General features: G+C 47.1%; 1 protein-coding gene across 15 annotated transcripts in view; it reads left to right on the top strand.

Annotated features, from left to right (window-relative positions):
• The window catches only part of NUP188 (nucleoporin 188), a 53,342-nt gene that overhangs the window by 21,614 nt on the left and 12,249 nt on the right, over positions 1–19,479 (top strand). For all 15 annotated transcript variants that reach the window (XR_014828124.1, XM_084997351.1, XM_084997316.1 and 12 more), the window contains 15 exons: positions 511–711; positions 1,573–1,662; positions 5,093–5,158; positions 6,029–6,148; positions 6,650–6,776; positions 11,238–11,390; positions 11,590–11,716; positions 11,896–11,983; positions 12,078–12,154; positions 13,011–13,125; positions 14,639–14,759; positions 14,881–14,947; positions 15,830–15,958; positions 16,270–16,409; positions 18,928–19,034. Coding sequence is in view for 14 of the 15 variants with exons in the window: in XM_084997351.1 (XP_084853477.1) it covers positions 511–711; positions 1,573–1,662; positions 5,093–5,158; positions 6,029–6,148; positions 6,650–6,776; positions 11,238–11,390; positions 11,590–11,716; positions 11,896–11,983; positions 12,078–12,154; positions 13,011–13,125; positions 14,639–14,759; positions 14,881–14,947; positions 15,830–15,958; positions 16,270–16,409; positions 18,928–19,034 (1,728 nt within the window). In the remaining variant the exon portion in view is untranslated. The remainder of the gene's footprint in view (positions 1–510; positions 712–1,572; positions 1,663–5,092; positions 5,159–6,028; positions 6,149–6,649; positions 6,777–11,237; positions 11,391–11,589; positions 11,717–11,895; positions 11,984–12,077; positions 12,155–13,010; positions 13,126–14,638; positions 14,760–14,880; positions 14,948–15,829; positions 15,959–16,269; positions 16,410–18,927; positions 19,035–19,479) is intronic.

Raw genomic sequence — 19,479 nt, forward strand, 5'->3', positions numbered from 1 at the left:
AAGTTAGCTGGATCTGGAAGAAATCTCAGATGTTAGTTATTTGTACAGAGGTGATAGTTGAATCTGTGAGAATGAGTAGAGTCACTCAGGGACATGATACAAGGATAAACGAGACTCAAGGACAGAGCCTTGGACTGCATCTCTGTTCATGGAGCCTATGAAGGAAGAGGAAAAAGACATGTACAATGAGATAGGACTGTCAGAAGGAAAGAAAATGAGAGCCCTGAGAAAGGAAGGAACAGGGGACATTTTCTAAAGAGTCCATTTAAACATTTATTTTATAATCTTAGATTAATGCTACTTAAAATCAGAAGAAAAAAGTTGCAGGTGAAGGGAAGGGTCATTGCGGGGGGGCTATTAAAGAGGTGGCCAGGGGTGGGGAAGAGTGAAGTGTCAGAGCCGGGGAGGGGCCGCTGTGGGCGAATGGGGGCTCACTAAGCAGGGTGAAGCCCCCTCTGGAAGGGCCCTGACCCTTTCTCTTAAGTGATGCACGCGTTCTCTTCTCATTAGGACATGGACCGTTTGATGTTGACCTTCGGGGACATTCCACATCACGCCCCAGTGCTTTTGGCTTGGGCGCTCCTCCGTCACACCCTGAATCCGGAAGAGACAGGCAGTGTTGTCCGGAAGATAGGTGGCACAGCCATCCAGCTGAACGTCTTTCAGTACTTGACCCGACTTCTCCGCTCGCTGGCCAGTGGGGGAAATGACGTGAGGCCCGGGCTCTTGGTGCTGGGGCTGAGGGGGGGCCGAGCGCAGGGCGGAAGCCCAGTGATGGCTTGTGGTAGTAGTCATACTGCTTGTAGGTGATGTGGTTATGGTGGTGATTTTGTAACTAACCTTCCTAAAGCATTTTCTCTGACAGACACCAGTGCTCGGCGTTTTCTGTGCAGTATCTTCTTTCATCCTTAGAGCACTCTGCGCACTTTATCCTGGTTTATCATCCTGTGTTACACATGAGGAATAGAGACTGAGGGAGATGGAATTTGCCCACAGGAACAATAAATTGGCGGTTCCTGGTAGATACGGTTTGAACCTACTGTGTCTGACTCTTTGCCAGTGTCTCATGCTCTGCCACTATGGTGTCTCTTAGAAGGTGACTTGGGGGCCTATTTATCCAGCTGTAACAGGATGTCTTTGATGAGGGCTTAATTTGAGTGGCACAGTTTCATCAGTTTGTTTCGACAGGCTAAATGAAATGTCAGCAAACTTGTTGGCACTGGGTGATTTATCTTGGGGACAGCGGAGGCATCGGCATCATTCATGCCAGCACATAGACGCGCTATCCTTTTATCCTTTTTGCAGGCTGGAGACGGTTTTCTTCCTCAAGGAAACTTTGATCATTTTGAAAATTGGTTCCCGTTTGATTTTATTCTTGACTGTTTCAATATTTGCGGTTCCTGCGTTCTCTTCTCCCTTTGTCTTCTTGAGCTTGGGACTAAACGAGGAGAATTGGAGAGCCTCAGGGTCTCTTCCCATTTGTTTACAGAGATTAGTCATGTGACGGGCGGATGCCAGGTCTAGAGAGGAGTGGTGTTTCTCAAGCGCCCACTGACTCCTTTGTCGTTACAGTGTACCACCAGCACTGCGTGCATGTGTGTCTATGGACTCCTTTCGTTCGTTCTGACCTCGCTGGAGCTGCACACACTGGGCAATCAGCAGGTCAGTTTTTGGCTCTCACGAGACTCTCTGTCGACACTGCCCAGCTTTGCAGGCATCTCCCTAAGATATCCCTTGGGAGCTGATACAACACAGACCCATAGACTTCAGATATAATTTGCTTATTACCATTTTTATGTATCGTATTATAAAAATAAGGCATATTAATGACTCAAAATCAGAAAGTAGGGTTCCCACTGTGGGACAGCGGAGTTGGCTACTTCGCTCCTTGGTGGTTTTGTGGTAAGCCACATGGGAAGTCCTTCTTGGCTATTTTAAAGCAAATTCCAGACATCATTAGTTAATAAAAATATTTCAGTGAAACTTTATAATCATTGTCATACCTCATGCACCTGAAAATAATGTTGCATGTCAATTATATCTCAGTTTTAAACTTCATAACTTCAGATAATCAAGGCAGTGTTCAAATTATAGGTGTCGTAAGTTTTTCACAAGTTTCTCTGTATCAGGATCTAAATAAGTAAGATCCATACACTATTGATTGATAAGGCTGTCAGATTTCTTTTTTTTTTTTTTTTTGTCTTTTTAGGGCCATACCTAAGGCATATGGAAGTTCCCAGGCTAGGAGTCAAATTGGAGCTGCAACTTCTGGCCTACGCCACAGCCACAGCAATGCCAGATCTGAGCTATGTCTGCAACCTGCACCACAGCTCACAGCAATGCCAGATCCTTAACCCACTGAGTTCTGCCAGGGATTGAACCTGAGTCCTCATGGAGTCTAGTCAGGTTCGTTACCACTGAGGCTGTCAGATTTCTTTTTTTTTTTTTAGGACCACACCCGTGGCATATGGAGGTTCCCAGGCTAGGGGTCAAGTTGGAGCTGTAGCTGCTGGCCTGCGCCACAGCCACAGCAATGCCAGATCTGAGCTATGTCTGCAACCTGCACCAGAGCTCACAGCAATGCTGGATCCTTAACCCACTGAGTGAGGCCAGGGATCGAACCTACATCCTCATGGATATTAGTCGTATTGGTTTCCACTGAGCCACAAGGGGAGCTCCCTGTTAGGTTTCTTTTAGTCTATAGGTGTGCTGTCCACTGCAGTAGCCACAGGCCACATCATTGTCTAGATCCATTAGTTCATTGGGGGTATGAAACGGCACTGTTCTAAGTCAATCTTTTGGAACATTCCTGTAGAAAAGAAATTTGTTTGACGATATATACAAGTATGGAATCATTATCTTGTGCACCTGAAAATAAAGTTGCATGTCAATTACATCTCAATTTTAAAGAGAGAAATTTGTGGAGTTCCCTTTGTGGCGCAGTGGTTAACAAATCTGACTAGGAACCATGAGGTTTCAGGTTCGATCCCTGGCCTTGCTCAGTGGGTTAAGGATCCAGCGTTGCCATTAGCTGTGGTGTAGGTCACAGATGCAGCTCGGATCCTGCATTGCTGTGGCTCTGGCGTAGGCTGGCGGCTACAGCTCCAATTAGACCCCTAGCCTGGAAACCTCCATATGCCGTGGGGGTGGCCATAGAAATGGCAAAAAGACAAAAAAAAAAAAAAGGAGAGGGAGAAATTTGCTCACATTAGGAATTTGATACTCTGGTGTAGAGTAATATACGTGCTTCTCCTTCTATGTTTACCACTTTTCCCCGGCATCCTCCACCAAGTCGGCTAGTGAAATTTTTAAAATTTTTTACGTAACTTTGTGAATGCATGGATTTAATCATAGCAGCTATGGGGTTTTTTTGTTGTTGTTTTGCTTTTTAGGGCTGCGCTTGTGGCATATGGAGGTTCCCAGGCTTGGGGTTGAATCAGAACTACAGCTGCTGGCCTACACCACAGCCACGGCTTCTGTGTCTGCGACCTGCATCACAGCTCATGACAGTACTAGATTCTTAACCCACTGAATGAGGAGGCCAGGGATTGAACCTTCATCCTCATGGATCCTAGTCGGGTTCATTACCCACTGCGCCACGAAGGGAACTCCATAGCAGCTGTGTTTTAATTCATTGCAGTTATTACTGCTTTTTTGTTTTCTTTTTCTATAGTTATCCTTCTGTTCAGATTGCCCTATCTGGCTAGTAAGAGCTTTCTCAGATTAGCTTCTGAGTCCTTTTGACACTACCCTTTCATACGTTGATTGCTTTCTGGTATGACAAAATCTTAGAGATGATTATCTTAGAAGATTGTTGCCCCAGACCTGGAAGCTGTCATTTCTCCAAGGAGCCCTGACTCCTTTTACTGGAAAATGGTATTTGAGGAGTTCTTTATACCTAAGTCACTGTATTCATTTTTAATGATTAGTGATTTGTTTTGGAAATTGAGGAAATTGATGAAGTTGATGAAATGAATATTTCTTATCCTGGAGAAAAGAAGTTGGTGTTATTTGGGAGTTCCCATTATGGCTCTGCGAGTTAAGAACCTGACATAGTGTCCATGAGGATGCAGGTTTGGTCCCTGGCCTCACTCAGTGGGTGAGGATCTGCTGTTGCCGCAAGCCGTGGTGTAGGCTGGTAGCTGCAGCTCCGTTTCGAACCCTAGCCTGGGAACTTCCATGTGCTGCAGGTGCAGCCATAGAAAGAAAAAAAGGAAAGAAACTGGTGTTAATTGAAAGACTGAGAGATCCCGTCATTGCACAGTGGAAATGAATCCGACTAAGAACCGTGAGGTTTTGGGCTCCATCCCTGGCCTTGCTCAGTGGGTTCAGGATCTGGAGTTGTCGTGAGCTGTGGTGTAGGTTGCAGACATGGCTCGGATCCCACATTGCCTTGGCTGTGGTGTAGACCAGCAGCTGTCGCTCCGATTCGATCCCTAGCCTGGGAACCACGTGCAGCAGGTATAGCCCTAAAAAACAAAAAAACAAACCAAACAGAAAAAATTGAAAGATTCAATTTCCAAATCTGTAGGAGCATAGAACAAGCTTTGCATCCTTTGCCAAAATTCTGGTCGTATTTGAACGCTGTTACCCACTTAGAGGATCGGTATTAACATTCTGGGGTTACAGGCATCTTAGTACTTTGAATTAAAAAAAAAAAAATCATTTCATAAGCCTTCATTCCGTTCCCATTGTGTACCGAACTCTGTGCCAGGTGTTGCGGATGCAAAGTCAAAAGGTGTTACCCTTGTGCTTTTGGAGCACAGTTAAGCTGAACCTCGTAGTGGTACCTCACATTTACATGGCATTTTCAAGTTCGTAGTCCATTCCCCCTACATTATCTCACTTAATCCTTACGGCAACGGTGTGAAGCAGGTATTTTCACCGTTTTAGAATTTGAAGTTCATAAAGGCTGAATTTGCCTAACATCATACAGCAGGTTATGTCACTTACTTTTTAATCCCAGAATTCCTTCTGAAGTACTATATGAAGCTATCATTTATGTTTTTATTGTAACAGAATGCAGTTTAAAAAAAAAAAAAAGACTGGTTCAGCTTGGGAAAGTAAGCTGTTTTCCTCCCCCTCCCAACAGGACGTAATTGACACAGCGTGTGAAGTGCTGGCAGACCCTTCTCTTCCGGAACTGTTCTGGGGCACAGTAAGTATGTCGGAGGCAGTCATGCTATGGTGTTGTCTGTGGCGGAAGAATTTGTTAAACACCTGCTTTGTGATAGGCTTTATACTAAGCTCATAGGTCTGTTAGATAATATTATTGTCATCACTGTTTTGCAGTTGAGGAAGTGTAATGCTCAGAGGTGTGGAATGGCGTATCCAGGCTAGTCACAGTACTAGCCGGTGTGTTCTCTATCCTACCCACCACGTCGTTGTTGACATTGAGAGTGTCAGGCACCAGCAGTGCTGTAACTCTTGAACATACTCTTGGGGGTTTGTAACGGTGGCTTAGGAGTTTTCAGAGTTTTGTAATAGGTTAGAGTAAGAATTTGGCTTTGGAGAGAACAGTTTCTCACTTAGTCTTATGACAACAGCCTCAGGCCTTAAGGTCCAGCTGATGAATCAGTCTGTTCTCTCTCCATCTGTGTCCTGACTGATTTGCCTGAATGTCTTACCCTCTTTTTCCTGAGATGCTACCAAGTCTTACAGAATCAGTGTTCCTGGGAGAAGCTGTAGAAAACAATATTCAGGCTGCGACCGTGTTGCTTGTGTGGTGGCTGACTGCCGACACGTGGGCTGCTGGTCATGCAGTGGAAGCGGGCTGTCTTCCTGTGGAGAGGCCGGCTGGGCACAGGTTACCTGAGGCAGCCGTAATCTCTTGTCAGGTTCTAACTCGGTCGGTTGCTGATAGCCTTTCTCAGCGAGAACGTGAACAGAAAAAGGCTTAAATTGTTAGAGAGGGATGATGTCGGCCTAAAGGAGAGGATTAATTTTGGATTTCCCTATGATGGGCAGTTCAGAAGTGTGTTAACTCGTGGACCGTGTGAACTCAGTGACGTCTCCCCTTCCGCCGTAGGAGCCAACCTCTGGCCTTGGGATCATCCTGGACAGTGTCTGTGGAATGTTTCCCCATCTCCTCTCCCCGCTCCTGCAGTTGCTGCGAGCCCTGGTTTCAGGGAAGTCGACTGCCAAGAAGGTCGGTTGTTCAGTTTGGTGCCTGAATAGAGCGGGAGATCCTTTTTTAGGAATGCTTTTTTGCTTTCCACGTTGAAATTCCACTGCCCTGGCAGGACTTAGAAGTTGAGTGAAAACTGCCAAGACAGCACCTCAGTTCTTAAACTGAGATGTTTTTATTAAGTGCCTGTGGTAGATACGATGGGAATAAGACAAAATGTAAGTTCCTTAATGTCCGTTGAAAGAGATAAAAAATGAGGACGCCGGGAGTATATGACAGTGTCCTTTCGGTGGTGAAGACCCTCCTGTTCAGGAGAAGCTGCTGCCTGGGGAGTGGGGGGCCCTTGAACCGGGTGCTAAGGAATGGTGAGGATTTCACACGGAGTGCAGAGGCATTTCCAAGAGGAGTCGTGGTCCTGGGTTTATGACGAGTTGGAGAGTCAGCACACACACATCAGGCTAAAAGAGCAGAAAACGTCCCCTCAGTAAATGTGCGGCTGGGCTTTTCCCTGTGTGTTGGCAGGTGTACAGTTTCTTGGATAAGATGTCTTTCTACAATGAACTTTATAAGCACAAGCCCCATGACGTGATCTCCCACGAAGATGGGACTCTCTGGCGGAGACAGACGCCCAAGCTCCTCTACCCTCTTGGTAAGATGGGCCCTGGGACAGCAGCCTCTTCGCTGCAGCCTGTATGGATACCTTTCTGCTGTTTTAATGTCTCACATGAGGTGCCTTTAGAGCAAGTTCTTCTTCTCTCCACTGTGCTTGTTGATTTGCTGATAAATTATTACTCATGTTTTTATATTATTAGATTGTTTTACTTCAAAAATAGTGCTTGTTGCTGGAGTTCTCGTCGTGGCGCAGTGGTTAACGAATCCGACTAGGAACCATGAGGTTGCGGGTTCGGTCCCTGCCCTTGCTCAGTGGGTTAACGATCCAGCGTTGCCGTGAGCTGTGGTGTAGGTTGCAGACGCGGCTCGGATCCCACGTTGCTGTGGCTGTGGCGTAGGCCGGTGGCTACAGCTCCAATTCAACCCCTAGCCTGGGAACCTCCATATGCCATGGGAGCAGCCCAAAGAAATAGCAAAAAGACAAAAAAAAAAGACAAAAAAAAAAAAAAAATAGTGCTTGTTGGAGTTCCCGTCATGGCTCAGTGATTAACAAATCCTACTAGGAACCATGAGGTTGCCAGTTCGATCCCTGGCCTCTCTCAGTGGGTTAAGAATCCGGCGTTGCTATGAGCTGTGGTGTAGGTTGTAGACGTGGCTTGGATCTGGTGTGGCTGTGGCTGTGGTGTAGGCCGGCAGCTACAGCTCTGGTTAGACCCTTAGCCTGGGAACCTCCATATGCTGTGGGTGTGGCCCTAGAAAAGACCAAAAAAAAAAAAAAAAAGTGTGTTCTTTATAACAAAGGAAACAATGCAGAAATACATTTTTTTTTAAATTGCTTTTTTAGGGCCTTAGGATTTTCAGAATGGCCAGTGAGCACTGGCTTCAAGTCACCAGCTGCATTAGTCAGTGTGCCCTTTAAAGCGTTGGAGCCAGGCATCGACTTCTCTCTGGCTGTGCAAGTCCTAGATGGCATCTGCTTCCAATATAAGGCTCTTCTGTCTATGCTGGGCATCTGTTGTTTAGTGCAATACTTTGCCGTGGCTTCTACAACAGCAAGTGTGGCTCCACCGCGTACTTTTATGTCACGCGATGGCTTCCTTCCTGAAACCTCAGAAGCCAACCTCTGTCAGCTTCAACCTTTTCTTCAGCAGCTTCTTCGCATCTCAGTTTTCTCAGGATTGAAGACCATTAACGCCTTGCTCGGGATTAGGTTCCAGCTTAAGGGGAAAATCGTGACTGGTCTCATCTTCTAACCAGACCACTACAACATTCTCATGTCAAAAATAAGGCTGTACTGGAGTTCCCGTTGTGCCTCAGTGGTTAACGAATCCGACTAGGACCTGGCATTGCTATGAGCTGTGGTGTAGGTCACAGACACAGCTCGGATCTGGCGTTGCTGTGGCTATGGCATAGGCCAGTGGCTACAGCTCCAATTTGACCCCTAGCCTGGGACCCTCCATATGCCACGGTTGTGGCCCTAGAAAAAACAAAAAAAAAAAAGAAAAAAAAATAGTGCATGTTCTTTGTAACAAAAGAAACAATGCAGAAATACATTTTTTTTAATGGCTTTTTTAGGGCCATACCCGCAGCATATGGAGGTTCCCAGGCTAGGGGTCTAATTGGAGTTACAGCTGCAGGCCTATACCACAGCTACAGCAATGCTGGATCCTTAACCCACTGAGCGAGGCCAGGAATTGAACCTGCAACCTCATGGCTCCTAGTTGGATCCGTTTCCGATGTGCCACAACGGGAACTCCTGTGTAATTATTCTTGATGTTTCATAATTTTTACCTTCCCCCATTGAAAGAACATTTAGTCTGGCTCAGGTTTTTGCCACTACAGACAGTGCTGCACTGGGGACATATACCTTTGTGTACTGGTCTTTTATTTTTAGTGCATAGAATCCTTAATTTGGGATTGTTGGGTAAAAGTATACAAAATAAAAATGTTAAATATGGGGAGTTCCCATTGTGGCTCAGCAGGTTAAGGACCTGATTGTCTGTTAAGATGTGAGTTTGATCCCTGGCTTCGCTTGCTGGGTTAAGGATCTGCTGTTACCATAAGCTGGGGCGTAGGTCGTCGATGCATCTGGGATATGACGTTGCCATGGCTGTGGTGTAGGCTTTCAGCCATAGCTCCTATTCTACCCCTAGCAGCAGAGCTTCCATATGCCACAGGTGTAGTCCTAAAAAGAAAAAAAATTTAGTACATGTCCACAGACAAATGAAGTGGATTTTTAAAATGTGGTATGTATAGGTGAAACCCCAAGTCTTCCTGGGAGCCAAAGTGTGGGATATTATTTAGCCTTAAAAAGAAAAGGAGCGTGCTCCCTGGTGGCTCAGAGTGTTAAGGATCTGGCATTGTCACTGCTGTGACTTGGGTCACTGCTTTGGTGCAGGTTTAGTCCCTGGCCTGGCAACTTCCTCATGCCATGGGTGCAGTCAAAAGAACCCGAGAGAGGAATTCCCGTCGTGGCTCAGTGGTAAACGAATCCGATCAGGAACCATGAGGTTGCAGGTTCGATCCCTGGCCTTGCTCAGTGGGTTAAGGATCCGGCATTGCTGTGAGCTGTGGTGTGAGTTGCAGACTCAGCTCAGATCCCGCGTTGCTGTGGCTGTGGTGTAGGCCGGCGGCTGCAGCTCCAATTTGACCTCTAGCCTGGGAACCTCTATATGCCGTGGGAGCGGCCCTAAAAATGGCAAAAAGACAAAAAAAAAAAAAAAAAGAACTGGAGAGAGAACAGGAATTCTGAAAGTCCCCTGTTGTTCTAGTGATTACATTGGGCACTTTCACCCCGTGACCGTGTTCTGTCCCTGGTCTGGGAACTGAGATTCCCTCATTAAGCTCCTGCATGCTGAGGCAAAAACAAACAAACAAAACAAAACGAAAAGGAATTCTGACACATGCTATAACATGGGTGAACCTTAAAGACATGGTGCTAAAAGACAAGTACTGTATGATTCCACTCATACGAGGTACTTAGACTAGTCGGATTTACAGAGACAGAAAACCAGAATGGTTCGTTGATGAGTTGTGGGATGAGGGAATGGGGAGTTATTGCTTAGTGGGTGCAGAATTTCGGTTTTGCAAGATGAAAATTGTTTTTTGGCTGGATGGTAGTGAAGGTTGCGTAACAGTATGAATGCACTAATGCCACTGGCCTGAACACTTAAAAATGGTTCAAATGGGGCGTTCCTGTTGTGGCCCAGCGGTAAGAACCCCACTGGTATCCATGAGGACCCAGGTTTGGTCCCTGTCCTCGCTTCCTTCTGCATGCTGCGGCGTAGCGCTAAAAAGACCAGAAAAAGGGGGGGGGGTGGTTAAAACAGTAAACTTTATGTATTTTTTATACTGTGATTTAAGAAAATAAGTTTGGACTGGATAGTGTCAAATTAAGTTGTAGAAAAACATTCTAGTCATTTTTTGTCCTACTGGCAGTGTTTAAAACGACCCACTAACAGTGGTAAGCTCATGTGCGTTCCAGGTGTTCAAGGAGTGAAATACAGAAAGAGCAGCCTGACTCTTGTGATCTTGGCGTCACCACTGACCTAGTGACCCAGGCACGCGTTGTCCCGTAAGGTGGTCTTCCCATAGTCATCCTCGTCTGAGTGGAAAACAGCCCTGCCCGCAGCTGGTTTTCTCAAACGTGGAAGGACGCACTTCCCCAATAACAAGAGAGGGTTTTTTGGTTTTGTTTTGTTTTTTCCTTTTTCCTTTTTTTGGCCATACCTGTGGCATATGAAAGTTCCTGGGTCAGGGATCAAATCTGAGCTGCATCTGCGACTTACGCCACAGCCGCAGCAGTGCCGGATCCAGATCCTTAACTCACCGCACCAGGCCGGGTGTCGAACCAATAACCTCACAGAGACAAGCCAGATCATTAACCCAACTGCACCACAGGAGTAACTCCTGTTTCGATTTTTTAAAATTTATTTTATTATTGTTATTATTATTATTATTATTTTGTCTTTTTGCCATTTCTTGGGCCGCTCCCGTGGCATGTGGAAGTTCCCAGACTAGGGGTGGAATCGGAGCTACAGCCTCTGGCCTATACCAGAGCCACAGCAATGCGGGATCCAAACCGCATTTTCAATCTACACCACAGCTCACGGCAGTGCCGGAACCTTAATCCACTGAGCAAGGCCAGGGATCGAACCTGCAACCTCATGGTTCATAGTCGGATTCGCTAACCACTGAGCCACGACGGGAACTCCAGAACAGCCTTATTTTTGGTATGAGAATGTTTTAGTGTTCTGGTTAGAAGATCAGACCAATCACGAACATTCTCCTTAAGCCAGAACCTAATGGTTCCTAGTCAGATTCGTTTCCGCTGTGCCGCGACGGGAACTCCTGTTTTGCTTTTTAATGGAAAAAGGGTTGGATGCTAGGAAGAGAGACTGCATCTCTGTGTGATTAAATATTGCTGTCTGTCGCAGAACTCATGGCTTCCTGTCTAGTGCTAAGCTACCTGGCTGATTTCTGTTTCTCCCTTCCTCAGGGGGTCAGACCAACCTTCGTATACCTCAAGGCACTGTGGGCCAGGTCATGCTGGACGATCGGGCTTACTTGGTACGCTGGGAATACTCCTATAGCAGCTGGACCCTCTTCACCTGCGAGATTGAAATGCTGCTTCATGTTGTTTCCACTGCAGGTAAGGTCAGCTTTGGGAGGCATCACTATGGGAAGAAAACTGGCCATGCTTAGAGGACTGAGAAGATAGAAATTGCAAGCTAAGGTTCAGAACCACCCAGATGGTGATTCGTGTCATTTGTTTATCTGGGTCTCCTCGACTATTCAGTGATCGGACAGGAATTGTTTTCTTTGAGGTCACAAGTTTCCTTTGTCCTTAGATGTGATTCAGCACTGCCAGCGGGTCAAGCCCATCATTGATCTGGTCCACAAGGTCATCAGTACAGACCTGTCGATAGCAGACTGCCTCCTGCCCATCACGTCCCGCATCTACATGCTGCTGCAGCGGTCAGTATCTGCTCGCCCGCGTTCCCGTGGGAAGCCCTGCCGTGCTGTCCATGCCCGGCCGTGGGCCTGCCTGCTTTCGCTTCCCTGCTGCTGGGAGGGACTTGGGAAGAGACCGGAAAATGTCGGTGATGGAACAAGTCGTGTTACTCATTTTACTGAGTGCCCGGTTCTCCAACCAGGTTAACGACAGTGATCTCCCCTCCAGTGGATGTCATTGCTTCTTGTGTCAATTGCTTGACTGTTTTGGCTGCCCGGAACCCAGCAAAGGTGAGGCGCCAGGTCTTCCTAACAGCCAGGAAAGGACACCCTTGGTGTGTTCCTGCAGACACACGGACACTCGCCTCTCCTTTTCCCTTCTCAGGTCTGGACTGATCTTCGCCACACAGGCTTCTTACCTTTCGTGGCCCACCAGGTGTCCAGCATGAGTCAGATGATTAGGTGAGCTAGTCCTCGGGTGGGGGAGTGTGCTCCCTGGGAGTCCCACGTGCAGTTCAGCTCTAAGCTAGCTTCATTAGTTTTAAAGATCCGGGAGTTCCCGTTGCGGCTTATCAGAAACAAACCCAAGTATCCATGAAGATGTGGGTTTGGTTCAATCCCACTGGCCTCACTCAGTGGGTTAAGGATCTGGCATTGCTGTGGCTGTGGTGTAGGCCAGCAGCTGTAGCTGCGATTCTTGCAGCCCTAAAAAATAAAATAAAAAAAGAAGATGCTTCTCTTTGCCTGTTTATGCTGCTCCTTGCCTGTTCAGCCGTCTCACCAGAAGTGAGCGAGGTCAAGGCAGAGGAGATGGTGGGACTTGGGGCACAGAGGCTGCTTTAAAGACGGTTTATTTCTCACCCTGCAGCAGCCACATTAGGCACCTGCCGGTTAACTTTCCAATCTCGAGAAGCTAGCGGTGTCTAGATCAGTGACTTGACTCCCAGTTTTTAAGCCACAGTCGCTCTGTACTTTTCCTTGTTTCGTGGCCATGCAGGCTTTCCTGGGGGACCAGTTACTGACACACAGGCTAGTCTTACTACCTGAGCCTCCTCTCCTTGCTCGCTCTTGCTTACAAGGCGAGGATGTTTTCCGCCCCTTTGTTTGATTTTTCACTTTTGAGGTTCTGTATCAGTAAAGTCCTTAATGCTTCCCCTGGATCTAAAATAGCCTAATTTGACTAATTCCTGTGCAGAACTTTCCTATTTTATGCCCAAGCCATCTAGACAATAACAAGTGTGCTCGGTGATTACAGTTTCTTGAAACCTTGAAGTTGCCCCATCCTTTGTTTCCCCTCTGCCTCGCTGTCTTTTCCCAGTGCCGAGGGGATGAATGCTGGCGGGTATGGAAACCTTTTGATGAACAGTGAGCAGCCCCAGGGCGAGTATGGGGTCACTGTTGCCTTTCTGCGCCTGATCACCACTCTGGTCAAGGTAAAATCTGCTCAGATGGAAGCATCTGAAATCGTTTCCCTGCCCCTAGGCTACTTAGTCATTTTGTCTGCAGGCAGAACAGTCTTCCCAGAGTTAGGGCAATGAGGGGTTTTGTGTGTTGGGTACTTCCTGCGTGCCAGCATGTATGGGAGATGCTTTATCTAGCTTAAGTTATGGGATGCTCTGGGGCTGTATGGTGTGCGGCAGTGACTGTCAAGCTGTATCGACTGTAGCCCAGGGAGATACGTATGCTATCATGTCCCAGTACATGCGTGGGGATGTACTTCTGAAGCAGTTTCGCAGTACCCCACGCCGCCGCCTCTGCAAGACACACTTTGATGTTTTCTGCTCAAATAAGCTGATCTGACAATCTGCTAATGGGTCACGGCTCTGTCTGCAAAATACTTTTTGTAACAGTGGGTTTTCAAGCCACATGGAATTAGGTTTACATTTCAGGTTGACCATTTTTTAGCTGCGTGACCTTAGGCAAGTAATTGACTTTCTTAGAACCTCTCTAAACTGGGATGATAAATGGTATCTACCTCACAGAGTTGTTGAGAGGGCTGCACATGAAAAACACTCAGCACACTTCCTGCCTGCAGGAGTCAAGCAGTGAATGCTTCAAAGGTAGAGAGAGTGATGTAGATGCTGAGAAGATTACGTAAAGAAGCCTTGGTTTTAAGACAGGGAAGCTGATGTAGCATAACAGGTGAGGGAGGGAGGTCCTTGGTGGCCTAGTGTGTAAGGACTCGATATTGTCACTGCTGTGTTTGGGTTACTGCTGTGGCTTGGGCTCTACCCCTGGCCTGGGAATTTCTGCATGCCATGGGCGCAGCCAAAACAAACCACAAAAGATCCACGTAATGTTAGGACAAAGGATTTTGTGTATCAGATCTTTCTGACATGCCAGTGATGGGATAGAGGTTCGGGAGATGGTTGGTGATCATGACCGTGAAACTGGCACTCTCGGGAATTCCTGTTGTGGCTCAGTGGAAATGAATCTGACTAGTATCCGTGAGGACACAGGTTTGAGCCCTGGGCTTGCTCAGTGGGTTAAGGATCTGACGTTGACTTGAGCTTGGTGGAGGTCGCAGATGCCACTTGGATCTGGCATTGCCATGGCTGTGGTATAGGTTGGCAGCTGTAGCTCCGATTAGACCCCTAGCCTGGGAACCTCCATATGCTGCAGGTTCCACCCTAAAAACACAAGAAAAAGAAACTGGCATTCTCCATCGTCAGCAACCCCATATCCTTTATGTTTAAGATACCTCCCTTCTGCCCAGGTTTAGCCTCCATCCCTCTCCTTGTAGGTGCCATTTGTGACATTGTCACATTGTCTTTTTCGTCCCTTTCTCTATTGTGGAGAAACTTGCAACTCGGATTCAGTTGAGCTAGCATGTTCTGATGACCAAGTTTTGCCCAGATTTCCTTTGGACCCGTGCTTTTTAGAGTTAAATCTCTAGTAAGGCAGTGACCTAAATGGCATAAGCCCTCACAGCAAGGTTTCTTGTAGGGACAGCTTGGTAGTACCCAGAGCCAAGGGCTGGTGCCCTGTGTCATGTTTGTGCTGAAGGAGATGCTTCCGAGTTACCACAAGTGGCGCTACAACTCCCACGGTGTGAGAGAGCAGATCGGTAAGGGAGGCGCTGGGGGGAAGGTGGAGGGGTTTCTGGCTGCCGGGACGTCTTTCTCTCTTCCTTGGGATGAGGGTCGTCACACAAGGTGTGTCATTCCTGTGTCTTCTCTGGAGTCCAGGTTGCCTGATCCTGGAGCTGATTCATGCAATACTGAACCTGTGCCACGAGACAGACCTGCACAGCAGGTATGGAGGGGCAATGGCTAGAGCTCGGTACCCACGGATGCCGCCCGTCCGCAAGGGAAGGCGCAGGCTTCCGCTGTGCGGTGCCAGCTCATTTCTCAGAGGACTCCACTCGGTTGAGCCCAGTTGCTCTCCGGGTTCTGGTTAAGTCTCCACTGGCCTATCTCTCCTTCCTCCCTATGAAGAGAGTGAGAACAAGATTGTTCTCAGTGATGGAGTTCTCATCGTGGCTCAGCAGTTAACAAACCTGCCTGGTATCCATGAGGACACGGGTTTGATCCCCGGCCCCACTCAGTGGGTTAAGGATCTGGCGTTGCCTTGAGCTCTGGTGTAGGCTGGCAGCTACAGCTCTGATTTGATCCCTAACCTGGGAACCTCCATATGCCGTGGGTATGGCCCTAAAAAAAAAAAAAGACAAGAAAAAAAGATTGTTCTCAGTGAAATTGTAAACACACGCATGCACTTTTATGACTTACAAAAAATTATGTGTGTTCATAGGGGGAAAAGGCAGAATGCCCTTCATAAACCTGTTTCCCGGGGCTGCCTGTCGCAAGTTGGTGTGCTTCTGCTGGCCTTTTCCTCTGCTGCGCCAGCTCTTCCACGACTTTATTTCCATGCCGCTGCATGTAAATCTGTCTTATCTTAATGGTTCTGTGCATCCCATTACATGGATTAAATTATTCATTTCAGTAAACATATCCATTAATTGATGGACGTTTAGATTGTTTCCTACAGTCTGTTTAAGGGTAGGCATCAGAGTGGCTTCCTCCGGCAGGGAGCTGATCCTGTGCCACAGATGTCCCGCTGGTTAGGTTTGGACAGCACCCTTCCCTTCCCGTAGTAGATCTGGCAGTTCCCCAGTACCTCAGTGTGTCTGTCTTCCAGTCACACCCCCAGCCTGCAGTCTCTCTGCATCTGCAGCCTGGCCTACACGGAGGCAGGCCAGACAGTGATCAACATCATGGGCATCGGCGTGGACACCATCGACATGGTGATGGCTGCTCAGCCCCGCAGGTAGGCGGCGTCCCCTAACCCCGTCCCCCCGTGTGTCTTTCTTGTGCCTGCGTGTTGTGAGAACATCAGGGTAAGAGGGACAACCCTGTCCATCCTAAGACGTAGCCCTTAGGTAACCTAGTGGCTGCCGGGTAGTTGGCACCCAGAGCAAGGGGCTTGGTTGCTCCTCCTCTCTCCTGGTTTGGACTGGGGCCTCTAAAAGAAGCTGTTGAACTCTGGGACTGTTGTTGGAATCTAATTCATGAGAGCACATGTGTTGCGAATGAAGTCATGTTGTCTGAATCAACTTTGGTTTCCATTTGGCACCCTAGCGATGGGGCAGAGGGCCTGGGGCAGGGCCAGCTGCTGATCAAGACAGTGAAACTGGCATTCTCCGTCACCAACAATGTTATTCGGCTGAAACCTCCTTCTAATGTGGTGTCCCCCCTGGAACAGGCTCTCACACAACATGGTATGTATTTTTCTTCCAATCAGCAGCATTTCTGCCCACAAGTGCATCCTACAGGCTGTGTTTTTAGAGGTCAGCAGTATTTTCGGATGAACTCTTTGAGGAAATTTGGGAATGATCACCAGCTCCCATCCTGGACTTAGAAATACAAGACTGAGTGATATTCCACTGTATAAGTACCACGTCTTCCTTACTTTTTTTTTTTTTCCTGTCTTTTTGCCTTTTCTAGGGCCGCTCCCGCGGCACATGGAGGTTCCCAGGCTAGGGGGCCAGTCAGAGCTGTAGCCGCTGGCCTGCGCCAGAGCCACAGCAACACAGGATCCAAGCCACGTCTGCAACCTGCACCACAGCTCACGGCAGCGCCGGATCCTTTAACCCACTGAGCAAGGCCAGGGACCGAACCTGCAACCTCATGGTTCCTAGTCGGATTCATGAACCACTGCGCCACGACGGGAACTCCTTCCTTACTTCTTTATCCATTCACTGTCAGTGGACATTCAGGTGGCTTCCAAGTTTTGACTACTGTAAATAGGGCTGCTGTGAACACTGGGGTGCGTCTTTCTTTTCCAGTCATGGTTTTCTGTGGACACGTCACTCAGCCATGAAAAAGAAGGAAACAGTGCCACTTGCAGCAACACGGATGGACCTAGAGATTATCATACTTAAGTGGAGTAGGCCAGACAGAAGACAAATAGCATACATCACTCACATGTGGAATCTTTAAAAAAAAGTGATACAAATGAATTTATGAACTCATATACAAAACAGGAATAGAGCCTCAGACATAAAAAACGAACTGACCGGAATTCCTGCTGTGGTGCAGCGGGGTAAGGATCTGGGGTTGTCTTCTGCGATGGTGCTGGTTTGACCCCTTGGCCTCGAAACTTGCCTATGCCATGGGTGCTGCCCCAAAAAAAGAAAAGTAAAAAGGAAACAAAATTACTAAAGGGATAAGAGGGAGGGGTTGGATAAATTAGGATTTTGGGATTACACATACACACCGCTATATATAAAATAGACACCAACTAGGATCTACTATATATATAGCACAGCTCTACTCAATATTTTATAATAACCTCTAAGGGAAAAGAATCTGAAGAAAAAACTAGGTATATATGTATGTATAACTGAATCGCTTTGCTGTACACCTGAAACTAATGGAGCATTGTAATGAACTACATACTTCATTTAAAAAAAAAGGTGTTCCCATCGCAGCTCAGTGGCTTTAGGACCCAACGTTGTCTGATGTGGGTTTGATCCCTGACCTCACTCAGTGAGTTAAGGATCTGGTGTTACTGCAAGCTACGGCATAGGTTGCATATGTGGCTTGGATCTGGTATTGCCGTGGCTGTGGCTTAAGCCCAGCTACAGATCCAATTCGACCCGTGGCACAGGAACTTACGTATGCCGCAGGTGCAGCCATAAAAAATAAAATAAGACAGCCTCATAACTTCATTTCTGTCTCCAGAATGATAAGAACACATATTCAGGAGTTCCCGTCGTGGCTCAGTGGTTAACGAATCCGACTAGGAACCATGAGGTTGCCAGTTTGATCCCTGGCCTCTCTGAGTGGGTTAAGGATCTGGTGTTGCCCTGAGCTGTGGTGTAGGTTTGCAGACGCCGCTTGGATCCCATGTTGCTGTGGCTGTGGTGTCGACCAGCGGCTATAGCTCCGATTAGACCCCTAGTCTGAGAACCTCCATAAGCCACAGGTGTGGCCCTAGAAAAGAAAAAAAAGAAAAAAGAAAAGAAAGAATACATATTCAAAGTCATACTGTCCAGCTTCAAATTCTGGCTCCAGCCAGCTTTGACATTGGGTGTATTAGTAAGCAACTCAGCCTCAGATTTCTTGTCTATAAAATAGGGCTAATAGCAGTAGCTACCTTCTAAGATTATGAAGAAGATTAAATTACTACCTGTAAAACCTGGTGCCTGTTTACTGCTGACTCTTATGACTCTTTAAACTTACTAAACTTCTCATTTAATCTCTATGGGACCCAGTTTCCTCATTTTCAAGTAGGTGTTTGGTTAATGTCTGAGACATTTTTCTAGCTGTATCATTTTGGGATTTTTAGGATTTTTGCATTTCAGTGCAATGCTTTGTCTTTTTCTAACCTATTTGTTGAAAGATTTTCTCTTTTTTTTTTTTTTTTTTTTTTTTGTGGGGTGGGGGGAGCTGCATGCTGAAGTTCCTGGGCCAGGGAGTGAACCCGCGCCCCAGCAGTGACAGCACAGGATCCTTAACCTGCTGAGCCACCAGGGAACTCCAAAAGATTATTTTCTTAAAAATGTATCTTTTTCTGCTCTTAATGAATTGGACTGTGCTCTTTACCCCTAAATCGTGCCCGCCCCTGTGGCTACTGAGAAAACGGAATGGTCTGGCCACCTGGCTTTGCTCTGGCCCCCCAAGTACTTGGGAGCAGATTCCCTCACGTATATGAGCCTTTTTGAAGAGCAGCCCCTCTGAAGAGCGTAACCCAGGCATACCTTGGTGTCTAACCTGTTTCCTATGCTTCTCCAGGTGCCCATGGAAACAACCTTATTGCTGTTCTTGCTAAATACATCTACCACAAACATGACCCTGCTTTGCCACGACTTGCCATCCAGCTGCTGAAACGTCTGGCCACGGTAGGAATCCCACTTAACCAGTCAAAGCCCCAGAAAACCGACTTGGCGCTTGAGACCATTCTTGCTTTCTGTACGTGCTTGTATATTAAAGGGTGTTTGGGTGTGGGCTTTTGTTCTTTTCCAAAAGCAGAATTCCGTGGTGCGTCCTGTTCGGTGACAGCTTTCTTCATGTAATGCCATATCCTGCCGTCTTGCCACAAGGGCGTAGTAGGAGTTACTTTGTTTTCTAATACATGCATTCTGATTTATTTAGGCTATTTTCTCTTACTATTACAAACAGTGCTGAAGGGAGCATTCTTACCCATAGAATCCTGTAAACTTTTGTTTACAGATAGCGATGAACATTTTATTTGTTTACTTATTTATTTATCGGCCGCCCTGCCGTGTGTGTAGATCCCAGTTTTGTTTATAGACATCGATGAACATTTTATTTGTTTATTTATTT

This window comes from Sus scrofa, chromosome 1, assembly GCF_054392235.1.
Source record: "Sus scrofa isolate SSC_HxYL_T2T_F1_AM1 chromosome 1, Sscrofa_HxYL_maternal_Yorkshire_Landrace_v2.0, whole genome shotgun sequence".
Lineage (NCBI taxonomy): Eukaryota > Metazoa > Chordata > Mammalia > Artiodactyla > Suidae > Sus > Sus scrofa.